The 12,502-nt window shown below is 56.0% G+C and overlaps 1 protein-coding gene across 9 annotated transcripts in view; it reads left to right on the plus strand.

The window, feature by feature from the left end:
- SEMA4G (semaphorin 4G) overlaps positions 1 to 12,502 on the plus strand; it is a 108,324-nt gene that overhangs the window by 74,864 nt on the left and 20,958 nt on the right. For 8 of the 9 annotated variants that reach the window (XM_073354523.1, XM_073354520.1, XM_073354521.1 and 5 more), the window contains 5 exons: positions 1,927 to 2,075; positions 10,007 to 10,069; positions 10,168 to 10,266; positions 11,657 to 11,750; positions 12,282 to 12,395. In XM_073354523.1, the coding sequence (XP_073210624.1) occupies positions 1,927 to 2,075; positions 10,007 to 10,069; positions 10,168 to 10,266; positions 11,657 to 11,750; positions 12,282 to 12,395 (519 nt within the window). Of the gene's footprint in view, positions 1 to 1,926; positions 2,076 to 6,441; positions 7,202 to 10,006; positions 10,070 to 10,167; positions 10,267 to 11,656; positions 11,751 to 12,281; positions 12,396 to 12,502 lie in introns of those variants that run through there. The other variant, XM_073354528.1, reaches the window with a different exon arrangement.

Raw genomic sequence — 12,502 nt, forward strand, 5'->3', positions numbered from 1 at the left:
GAGACACTCTGAGCAGGGACTCACTTGGGCTGGCTTTGGGCCCATCTGCTGCCTCAGTTTCCCTCTAGGCTCCAAAGTCTCCGTGTTCATTTTTCAGGGCTTCCCCTGGCTTACAGCCTGGCCTGCAGCCTGCCTTGCCTTCCCTCCAGCCACACGACTCCTTGGTGGTCCTCTGAGCGGGGGCTTTTCACCCAGTAGGCTCCTGCTCCCTGCATGGCTCTCCCTCTCTCCTTGACCTCAGGCTGCCCTTCTCTTCCCCCTCAGGCCTGGTTTCTAGCCCCCTGCTGCGTCCTGTAAGCCCCACACCCATTTCGTCCACCTGGAGAGGTGGCTACCCCTGGCCTGAGCCCCCAAGCCCCTCAGACGGCCAGCTCAGCTTGTGAGAAGCTCCCTTTGCCAAGTGGGAATTGAGAGGGTATAACAGTCCGGGGATGGGCTCCTGGGAGTCCCTGATTCCTCGAATCCCTTCCCTAGCTTCCTTCTGCATTAAGCTCTGGTTGTTCACCCTCCCTGCATGTCTCTGCTCCTGTTCCCTCCTGCTCTCTCTCTCCGCTCCCCTCTGTCCTTCCTCCCACTTTCGGCTTTGCCCCTTCATGCTGCCCCCTGTGCCCACGTGCCTTCCAGCGGGATGCCCTCCCTAAACCAGTCTCTCTCCTGAAACCTCTCTCCTGCCAGGACGCCCTGGGCCCAGCATGCAGTGCTGTTGTTGCATGCTGGGACCCACTTCTCCACGGACCCCCACCTCCAGGATAGAGGAGCAGCAGCTCTGTGTCACCATGCAATCCTTTGGGCAAAGTCGGGGGGGGAGGGGGCTGCGTCTCCCGCACCAGCACCTTCCCCACCCAACTCCACAGCTGCAGGAGTTTGCTGTTCCCGTCTGACTGTAAAGCACAGATTCATGTTTCATATGGACGCTCCTGAGCCAACGCAAAGGTCCAGATACGAGCGTGAAATAAACCCAGCTGCGCAGCAGCAGCCCGGGGGAGTGACAGCCGAGTGCCTGGTAGATGCAGAACTTAAACACAGATTGGTGAGAGAGAGGGGTTCCCTGGAGCTGGGGGACCCGATACAGCAGCCCAACAAAGAGCAAGCGCTGAATCCAAGTGACCAGGACTCAGCATCGACAGCTGGTGTGCGGCTTGCGGGCACTTCCAGAGATGAGTCACACTGGCTCCGGGGAAGCAGCCTTGTCCTTCAGCTCCTAATAAATGCAGCTCAGAAGCCGCGATCACATCTGTCTGCATGTGCCCTGGTGCGTCTGCAGAAGGGCATCGGTTCCTCTGCTCAGACTCATCCAGATGCTTGGTTTCCTTTTCCCACCCCGTGTAGATCAGCTGGGTGATCTCTCAGGGTCCCTTCCAGCCCCACATTTGTGTGAGTCCAGGAGATTGCTCCAAAACCCACGTTGCTGCCTCCGCATCCCGACGCTGAGTGCTGTCCGCAGGTCCTGCTTTGCTTTGCCTGTCTACGGGAGTGACAATTCCCCTGCAGTTTAGTTCTGCTTGGCGCGCACACGGCCAACAGACCCCAGGTCCGTCCTCTTCTGGAGGTGCAAACGGTTTCCCCGCTGTGCACGGCCAAATCCTGAATCCTTCTCCCCCCTTTGAAATCTCACAATAGCACCCAGGAACCTCCGGCCCGGGCCTGGGAAAACATACGTTCATATAGATCTGCAGATACCAGAGAAGTGGATTTCCCTTCTAATGCCAGTGAAGTTATCCCCACTCCTGTCTCATGCAGGTACATTAAAGGTGCAATTCACCCCTGTTTGGTGGGCTAGGACAAAGGGCTAGTCCCAGAGACCTAGATCTCTCTGGGCTGGATGGGACCTGGGCCTTCTTGTAGGGGCAAATTTCACCCTAGATGACCTGAGCCAGCTAGCCAAGTGTCCTGTTCTAACACTGCCCTGTGCTTCTCCCTCCGCAGAGTTGTCCGACGTCCGGCGCTTCAGCAGCCACGCCCTGAACTACACCACCCTGCTGCTGGAGGACGAGAAGGGGATCCTCTATGTGGGAGCGCGAGGGGCCATATTCGCCTTAAACTCCAGCAACATTGCCGATGGCTCCCAGAGGGAGGTGAGCAATATCCCGCCTGGTCTTGGCTCCCTTTGCAGCAGCTTTGGCTGAGGTTCCTGCATGGCCAGTGGATTGTTTTGGGTGCGGCAACGATGCTGCCTGTAGGAGCCAGCTGAGGTCACTCAATTAGGGTGAACTGCAAACAGAACGGGGCAGACAAACCCCTGGTGGATATTCCAGTACGTAGATTTACCAGAACAGCCTCTGTCTTACCTCTCTGGTTACTCAGAAGTCCAAACAACGCCGTTCCCTTAAAGTGCCCAGCCTCCGGCCTCCCTCCAGACACACATGTCAGATATGATGATGATTACTGGAAGTGTTATCTCATCATATAAAAGACAAGGGTCTTCCAGTCCCAAAGGATCAGCCACACACCCAGGTCCAATGATAACTTAGATCTTACCCAAAATTCACACTGACAGCCAATGCTTGTTAACGAAACTAAAATTTGTTAAAAAAGGAAAGAGAGAGAGAGTTTGTTGAAAGATCAATATACAGACAGACTTGAGTTCCATTTCTTGAGGTCCTGATACCTAGCAGAGATGGTGAGTTTGTAGTTGCCAAAAGTCCTTTTAGAAATAGTCTACAGGTTACAGTCCAATGTCCATATTCAGGGTGACTCCAGTCAGTGACTGGGGATCTCAATCCTTATGGCTCAGGGTTTCCCCTTCTTGAAACCCAAAGCAGATCTGAGATGAAGAAGGATAGTGTCCCAGGGTTTTTATACATTTCCAGAAGCCTTTTGACCTGAGAAGACAATTGGCTTAACTTTCCTTCTCCCAAACATCCTGGCAATTAGCACAGGGTCATTTATCCATTAAACAGGTTACCACAACCTTCAAAGAGACATCTAGACAACAGTGCTATTTCACTCAGGTGTCTTCCTGAATATTAACACTCCTTTTTTTTGATCTTTGAATCAAAGCCATAGTAATAGACAAGACTTGTTTGCTGACATCACAAGCCCTGAGCACACAGCTCCCCTTTTCTCTCTAACAATGGGGCTGCATTTCAAAGCTCTGTTCATTTCCATCTCTTCCTAACCAGTCTTTAAAGTTCGGCCCTGGGTCAGGTCAGTCTGGGAGTTCATTAACTCTTTCTGGCCCTGTGTCACCTTTCAATGAGATATTAGATTCCACTCTGAACGTCACAGGTGCTGAGTATCAGGCATCTGCAGCTGGGCAAAACCAAGTCACTGGTCACTTGAAATCTTCTCCTTGGCTCCTAGCTGCCTTTTTTTTTTTTTTTTAAATGACATATAGGGGTCAGATTGGTATGGGGGGAGGGCAAGGTGGTGGTATTCGTCTAAGCTCCACCCACAAATATAAGCCCCACCCACAAAAATATACTCTGCCCGTGTGTCCCCAAAACGAGGCCTGGCTCCCAGGAGAACGTGTGGATCGGTGTCCTTCCCTCTGCTTCCTCACACAAGCAGTGACAGAACGAACAAGGCTGATGTCTGAATTGGCGTCCCTGGGTGTCTGAGCTAACCCCTGGCAGAGCTGAATGAGGCGGTTTTCACTTCCTCTAGCGATTGCCCCAGGCTCTCTGCCTCAGTGACACTTGTCACATTTTCACGATTGTCTTCCTAAGGAGGACAGCTGCAGACTTTTTATTTTGTTCTACAAGCTGAGATTCTGGAGAGCAATTAACAGCTCCGGTTGGATGCTCGTTAGGGCTGGGTGAGACACGGTTTTCTAATCCCAGGAGAATTTTCAACAGTCTGAAAAATGGTCCTGTCCCAGATTGTGGAAAAAAGTCAAAATGTCCAAAATGTTCAAGAACCAAAGATCCACTGTCCAGGTCAGTCCAAACGTAACGTTTTGACTTTTTTAGCCTCCCCCCACCCCGCTTTTTTTTTTAGTGTAAATTTACAGACATTTCTTAACTAAAAGTAATTTTGACGACAAACCGAAACGTTCCGGTTCGCCTGTCTCTGGTCTCTTTGACGAAAGGTTTCCAAGTCTGGTGTTCTGTTGATCCTGACCGAGTTTTGTGAATAGTTTGGGTTTCGATAAATTAGCTTTTTTGGGTGGGGGGGGGGGACACCTGTTCATCAGAGAGTTCCCAACCTGGCGGTGCAGAGAATGAATCATAGAATCATAGAATATCAGGGTTGGAAGGGACCCCAGAAGGTCATCTAGTCCAACCCCCTGCTCAAAGCAGGACCAATTCCCAGTTAAATCATCCCAGCCAGGGCTTTGTCAAGCCTGACCTTAAAAACCTCTAAGGAAGGAGATTCTACCACCTCCCTAGGTAACGCATTCCAGTGTTTCACCACCCTCTCAGTGAAAAAGTTTTTCCTAATATCCAATCTAAACCTCCCCCACTGCAACTTGAGACCATTACTCCTCGTTCTGTCATCTGCTACCATTGAGAACAGTCTAGAGCCATCCTCTTTGGAACCCCCTTTCAGGTAGTTGAAAGCAGCTATCAAATCCCCCCTCATTCTTCTCTTCTGCAGGCTAAACAATCCCAGCTCCCTCAGCCTCTCCTCATAAGTCATGTGTTCCAGTCCCCTAATCATTTTTGTTGCCCTTCGCTGGACTCTCTCCAATTTATCCACATCCTTCTTGAAGTGTGGGGCCCAAAACTGGACACAGTACTCCAGATGAGGCCTCACCAATGTCGAATAGAGGGGAACGATCACGTCCCTCGATCTGCTCGCTATGCCCCTACTTATACATCCCAAAATGCCATTGGCCTTCTTGGCAACAAGGGCACACTGCTGACTCATATCCAGCTTCTCGTCCACTGTCACCCCTAGGTCCTTTTCCGCAGAACTGCTGCCTAGCCATTCGGTCCCTAGTCTGTAGCTGTGCATTGGGTTCTTCCGTCCCAAGTGCAGGACCCTGCACTTATCCTTATTGAACCTCATCAGATTTCTTTTGGCCCAATCCTCCAATTTGTCTAGGTCTTTCTGTATCCTATCCCTCCCCTCCAGCGTATCTACCACTCCTCCCAGTTTAGTATCATCCGCAAATTTGCTGAGAGTGCAATCCACACCATCCTCCAGATCATTTATGAAGATATTGAACAAAACCGGCCCCAGGACCAACCCTTGGGGTACTCCACTTGATACCGGCTGCCAACTAGATAGAATGGGGCATGTGCTGGCTGTTTCTGAAGCCTGGACTTAAAGGGCAGAAATGGGTCGGGTTCCCCTAGCCGTTCCCAAAGCCCCCTGTGTTGCTGTCCAGTTGATTGGGGTGACGACCATTGTTCACCGCACCTGCCCTCTCTCTGGGGCAGGAACAAGCGCTTTGCATGCTAGTGGACGGCTCTGGGCTGACAGCCCCAAAGGAGACGCCTTTTACAGGTGCAGCAACCACAGGGCAAGCAGCTCCACTCCCGCCCACAGGACCAGGAGGCCGAAGGAGGCTGTTCCTTGGCAGAGCAGGCAAAATTGACTCTCAAGTCCATGAGAGAGGGAGGATGGGCATGTGGCTAACACACAGGACTGGGACCCAGGAGATCAAGGTTCTTTTCCCAGCTTTGCCTCAGGATCCCCACGTGACCTTGGGCAAGTCACTTCTGTGCCTCAGTTTCCCATCTGCAAAACAGGGCTAGTAATCTTTCCCTTGTTTGCCTGGCTGCGTCTATGGTGAGCTCTTCAGGGCAGGGACCTTCTCTCATTATGCACAGCGCCTAGCACCAGGGGGCCCTGATCTCGGCTGGTGCTACCATGATTCCAGTCATTAGTAACAATGACCAGGCTCCATCATCTCTCCGTTGCCTGACTTAGCTGAGCTAGTTCTTGGTACCAAGTGAGTTTGCTCCCAGCAACCCCCTCTGCCTGACCAGGGTGCAGATTGCTTTTCCTGTTCTTCCCCGGGGTCTCCGTCCCCTCCTGGGGCCGGGCCATCACCCCGCGGGCATACGGGTCCATTTCAGTGACTTGCCACCACTCCTGCATATTGGGGTTGGTCCATCTGTCCTCCCAGCTGATGCCCTCAAGTGCTTCTCCCTCAAAAGCTCAGCTGCTTTACCTTCTTCTTTTGAGGTACATGCCAAGCCCCCCGGCAATGCCGGCTGTTGTCCGCTGAGCAAGGTGGGCTGGGGAGAACACCCTTCCTGCAAATTCCTCCCTGGGCCCTGGCACCCAGCAGCTGAAACCCAACCCAACCCAACCCATGGTTCTATAAAGCACCCGGTCTGGGGTCACAGGCGTTAAGGCCAGATGGGGCCCCCCGGTAACCTAGCCAGACCTGCTGTAGAGCACAGGCTGTTCACCCTCACCCAGCAGGGAGCCTAGGAATCTGGAGCAGGCCAAAGTCCAGGCTGTTTGCCCCAGGCAGAGCGTGGCGGGGGATTGGGGTGCAGGAGGGGGCTGGAGGGAGCCGGGGGCAGCGTGTCCTCAGCAGTCAGCCCTCCCTCGTGGACTCTGCTGGTCCCCAGCCCAAGCGCAGCCACTTGGAGGAAGCGCTGCAAGCCGCACTGCTTTGGCCAGGCTCTCCGCTAGTCCCACTGCCCGCTGTTCAGTCTCCCTTGGCAGCTTCTTACGGCTGAGGCGGGCGGGGATTGTGGAGCACTGGTTCCCTGTGCCGCGGAAGAGCCCTTTGCTTTCATCTAAAGCCGCGGGCAGTGCATCCAGCCAGGACGGCGACGGGCACCAGGCAGCATCCGTGCCCATCTCGCAGAGCTCCTTACCCCCAAACCCCACGTGGTCAAACACATCTGGCGCCCAGCTCCTCCCCAGATGTGTCCCCAAGTGACCTTTAACCCCCGGACCCACTGGCCCCCCCCACATGCCATGCTCCTGGGCTGCCATTGCAACACGGTCCACTGAAGTCCATGCAGCCTCCACGCCAGGCCTCGCAGGGCGTCTGGCCGCCCAGCTGCTGGGCCATGCCGCAACTGAAGGAGCCGTCAGCAGCGGGTCCCCTTTGTAGGCCTGTGGGTTTACCCCTGCCCTGCAGCTGCCTGCTGTGGCTTTGTCTTCGTTTCCTTTTCCATCTGCTGTGGAAATGACCCAGAGCGGCGCGGCGAGAGACGGCGAGCCACCCGCTAGCTCTGCGTGTTCGAGCGGCTCGCCTGCTCTCTGGCTGGGAACGGGGTGCGGCAGGGCCAGCCGGCGGAGACTCCAGAGATGGTGCTGGGGGACGCCGGCAGACGGGCAGGAGAGGGTGAGCTGTCCTCTGGTGGAGGGGTGGTTTGGTCCGAGCTCTGGCTAGTTGCCCAGCTGCTGTGGCAGCTTTTGCTCGTCTGTGGCCAGCCGGGGGCATGCCAACGTCTCTCTGGGAGCCTTGCGACTGTCCTCCATGAATTGCCTGGCGGCCTGAGTGCGCCGTGCTGGGCTAGGCCAGAGCCACCCAGCAGGTGCCAAAGGCAGCCGCTCACTTGCGAATCTGTCCACTCCTCCTCCCCAAACTCATGGCATAGGCAGCACCCCCGCCCCGGGCTTTCCTAGCTCTGAATCCTGTAGGCCCACACCTTTCTGCCCAGCCCGGCTCCTGGGAGCTCCGGGGGGAGCAGGCCTGGGGTGATGCGGGGGGAGAGGCATAGCCTGAAGGCAGTGGGGCAGGCAGCTCCCCTGCAGCCAGTTCAATGTCTCCCCAAAGCTGGACGCCTCGCCCCGTCCTGGATCCTTCTCCGCCTGTCTGGCTCACGCCCCTCGGTCCAGTGTCCCCTTCCTTGCAGCCCCAAGCCCCAGCACCCTCCCCCAAGCCGTGACCTCTGTAACCCACTCGCGGGTGCTCCTGCTGCTCCCCTCCCCCAACAGCCCATCCCGAATGCTGCCGCTAAAGTCCTTCCCTCCCCCCGCCCATGCTTGGACACCCCCCTCTCCAGATCCCCTGGGCACCCCTTCCTGAAGAAACTTGACACCTGCCGAGCGCCCCTGTCTCCCTCCCCTCCAACTCTGCAGCTGCTGCTGGGTGCCTGGGACAATGGGACCGCCCCCCAGGGTGCTGGCTCGATGGGATGAACTGAGCCGGCACATCCTACCCCAACACTCTCTGCCCAGGGTCTCCTGCAGTGCCAACCCAGAGGCCCCGATGAGGGACGCTGTCAGAATGGGCCTGCAGGACTGGTGGTAGCCGACAGCTAAGGATACGTGCCCACAGGTGGTTGGGAGGTCAGACCATTGCAGGATAGAGTTAAGGCTTTCCAGCCATTAAGTCCTTCCAGATCCTGTTGTCCTGGACACACACACAGCCTTTTGTGTCCCAATTTTAAGACATCCCCCACCCCCGCTGACGGGAGCAGCGGATGCGATTTCGCAACCTGACAAATAGGTGGGTGATGAATCTTGTCTCTGCCCTCCCCCGCGAGGTGCCAGTCCATCCGGAGGTCTTACTGACAGCCAGGCCGTCTCTCTGCCAGCCCCGCTGCATTGGCAGGATGGTGTCGCTGGGCGGTGGAGGGGCATTTTTGCTTCCCGTCTCTGTCTCTCCGAGCCTTTCCCACGAGGAGCCCCTGGGCTTTTGTCACGACGGCAGCAGTGTCCCAGTTGCACGATAGTTTTATTATGCATATTATGTATTTATTATGTATATTATGGTGGCACCCTCTCTGGCCCATGCCTTCTCTGGCCCAGGACGTGGTGGGTTTGGGCACTAGAGTTTCACATTGGAGGGCAGTACCCCCTCCTGGGGTGGATTCTCCAGCGCATAAGCTGGGTGATTTAAGCTCCTTCCGGTTCTGTTCAATATCTTCATCCTTGATTTAGATGACGGCATAGAGTGTCCACTCATTCAGTGTGCGGACGATACCAAGCTGGGAGGGGTTGCAAGTGCTTTGGAGACAGGATTAAAATTCAAAATGATCTGGACAAACTGGAGAAATGGTCTGAAGTAAATAGGATGAAATTCAATCAGGACAAATGCAAAGTACTCCACGTAGGAAGGAACAATCAGTTGCACACATACAAAATGGGAAATGACTGCCTAGGAAGGAGTGCTGCGGAAAGGGATCTGGGGGTCATAGTGGATCACAAGCTAAATATGAGTCAGCAGTGTAACGCTGTTGCAAAGGCAAACATCACGCTGGGCTGTATTAGCAGGAGCGTTGTAAGCAAGACACGAGAAGTAATTCTTCTGCTCTGTTCTGCGCTGATTAGGCCTCAACTGGGCGCCACATGGCAGGAAAGATGTGGACAAATTGGAGAAAGTCCAGAGAAGAGCAACAAAAATGATTAAAGATCTAAAAAACATGACCTGTGAGGGAAGATTGAAAAAACTGGGTTTGTTTAGGCTGGAGAATAGACGACTGAGAGGGGACATGATCACAGTTTTCAAGTACATAAAAGGTTGTTACAAGGAGGAGAGAGAAAAATTGTTCTTCTTAACCGCTGAGGCTAGGACAAGAAGCAATGGGCTTAAACTGCAGCAAGGGAGGGTTAGGTTGAACCTTAGGAAAAACTTCCTAACTGTCAGGGTGGTTAAGCACCGGAATAAATTGCCTAGGGAGGTTGTGGAATCTCCGTCACTGGGGATTTTTAAGAGCAGGTTGGACAAACACCTGCCAGGGATGGCCTAGATAATACTTAGTCCTGCCTCAGTGCAGGGGCCTGGGCTAGATGACCTCTCAAGGTCCCTTCCAGTCCTATGATTCCATAAGTGGGACAAAGTGAACTCGTCAGTCCGGACAGTCTGCCCCTTTGCTTTGCGCGGGGAAGGCAAGGGAACTCAAAGCACTAAAACCCCAGTTTGTGAAAGGCATTTTCCAGGTGAGTTGGGTGCTTCTTCTGCTCAGCGGGCCCCCGGCCTGGGATTAATAGCAACCAGGTCTTTATTTTAGTCAAGAAGCGCGGAAAATAAATGGACCCAGGCATAGGGCTGTTCCTGGCACTGGTCAACCTGCCATTAGTGTTTACCAGCCTCGTCGGCTCTTTAGGAGCTTCGATGACATCGCTCCAGGGCGTTGCGGGGCAGCTATCGTCTCCACAGCCAGGAGGCGCCGGTGAGTAACGACCCCTTTCCCCTTCACAGATCCGGTGGGAGGCGTCTCCGGAGAAGCAAACCGACTGCCTCCAGAAGGGCAAGAACAACAAGGTATTTGCGGCAGGGTCTCTGCACGTGTGGGGGGGCGCGGGCGGCCTGCAGGCGCGGGAGTCGGGCCCCCGCGTGATGCTCTTTCTTCCTCTCTGCAGACCGAGTGCTTCAACCACATCCGGCTCGTGCAGAGGCTGAACGACACTCACCTGTACGCCTGCGGGACCTACGCCTTCCACCCGCTGTGCGCGGCCATTGTGAGTGCAAGCACGGTTGGTGGGGAGGGAATTCACGAGGAGGGAAACCCTTGCTGGGTGTTGGATGCTCCCTCCGTCTTTGTTCATCGCTCCGTGCTTCCGGCCCCGTCACAGGCTTCTGTCGCTCTTCGGTGCTCTCCCTCCTGGCTGGCAATAACCTCCTGGCAACAAGTTGCCGCCAGCCCTCATGGTTGATCCATGGACCCGTTCAACGCAGGGAGCGGGGCATTGTTAGCCAGCAGGGGGCGCTCCAGCCAGCCCTTCTTTGGAAGGGTTATGGGCCTGTCACTTTATGGGAAGGAGAAAAACCCCTAGGGTTGAGTTTTTCTTCTCGGGGGAGCTGGTTGGATTGGTTCAAGGTCCCAGCTTGTGGCTGTTTTAGAAACGTGAAGATGGGCGGAACCGTTTTCAGGAAACGTAAAGGGGAAAAACGAAATCCAGGGGCATCAGTGTCTTTATTTGAGCGTTCCCCTCGCAGCGTCTGCAACCCGAAACCTCCTGCCCAGGCCCTCCCGCGTGACAGTCACAAATTAAATGTGGCTCGCAAGGAACATGGCTGGATCTAGGCCTCCACCTCACGCTGCCCCACCCAGCGCAGGGAGTAAAAGAGTCCATTCTGGGCTTTCTGTTCTTCACCTCCGGTCTTTGATAAACAGGAGAGGGCACTTTTTAAACCAGTGTGTGGGCTTTCATCTGAAGGTCCCTTCGCTGATGTCAGACGTTGTGGACACGGGCATAGATAGGGGTATCAAATTTATAAAAATAGTCAGGGCTGGTGGAAGGTTGCCTGACACTTCCATTATAAGACCCTGTTTTCAGTTGCTTCTGACCATGTCTGTCTGGTAACCACTTGCTCCGTTAGTTAGTCTAGGCGTCTGGTTGGAAGAGCCAAGCCCTGGTAGCCGCCTGATTCCACCGTGTTCCCCAGCCCGCCGGTAACGATGGCGCATCCCGGTGGGCTGGCTTCCAGCAGTGACAGCATGGCATGCCCTGAGACTGGCAGGGTGGGTGGGGATGGTGGCTCTCGTGCATGGCCTGGGGGGAGGCCAATGAGCGCCGGAGCTCTGCATCCCCAGGCTGCCAGCTCCCGCCCGGCCCGAGATGGGCAGTGGCTGACAGTCGTAGCCATTTGGGGGCTCTGTGATTTGCATTGGTGGGGGGCAGTCTCTGCCCACTTGCCTGGTCGGGAAATGCCCACATCACAGGACGTTGGTGTGGTTGTCTGCCCCTGGAGGGGGGTCCTGCCAGCTCACGGCCTGGGGAACGTGGTGGAACCTCACCTGTCCCTGATCCGTGGCTGCATGAAGGCCCCTGGAGCTGTGGGTGCTGCTTTCATGCCGTCCTGCCCAGCCCAGCGGCTCCTCACCCCCTTGCTCCCCTCTCTCTGCAGGATGCCGACAGGTTCGCGCTGCCGTCCCACCTGGAGGAGGGCAAGGAGAAGTGCCCGTATGACCCCACCCGCGGTTACACCGGCCTCATCGTAGGTAGGTGGGGCCGCTCACCTGGGGTTCCCCGGGGAGGTCGCAGCTTGATCTGGTTCTGGGCTGTCGCTGAGTGAGTTGGAGCAGCCAGGGAGGTTTTCCCCCTGCCCCCACCCAAATCTCTGTGCACCCCTCAGGGGCTGGAGCCAGCCTCTCCCCACCTCTCCTTTCACAGCCAGTCACCTCCCCACAACGCCCACCTGCCGCATGGCATGCCAGTTCCCTTCTGGCCCGAACCCTGCCCGAGCCCTAACGAAGGAGAAATTCTCCTCCCCGCCCTCCCCCCCGACAGGGTCTCTGCGAGGGTCCAGCCAGGTCCCGATGCGATCAGGGCTGGGGAGCAGTGTCCACGGGCACCACTTGCTCCACGTTACGTAGGAGTCCCCGAAGTGGGTCCAGCCTGGCCACGCGGCTTCCCCTTCCTCCACCCTCCTCCCCCCGCCCCGGGGCCTAAGGGATCGGGATGCAGGTTGGGCCACACGTGGCTAAACAGCTGGGGGACCCTGACCCATCCTTCCCCACCCCCGATCTCAGATGGCGGGTTGTACACGGCCACGCGGTACGAGTTCCGCAGCCTGCCGGACATCAGGCGCAACCTGCACCAGCAGCCCCTGAAGACGGAAGAGTCCCCCGTGCACGGGCTAAACGGTAAGATCCAGCCCCCAGGAGAGACCTGAGCCTCCCCCTCCGTTGCCGGCTCTGAGCCCCCCTTCACCGCCAAAGGCACTGCTGCCCCCTCCGGGCCCAACCCTGCC

This window comes from Lepidochelys kempii, chromosome 7, assembly GCF_965140265.1.
Source record: "Lepidochelys kempii isolate rLepKem1 chromosome 7, rLepKem1.hap2, whole genome shotgun sequence".
Classification (NCBI taxonomy): domain Eukaryota; kingdom Metazoa; phylum Chordata; order Testudines; family Cheloniidae; genus Lepidochelys; species Lepidochelys kempii.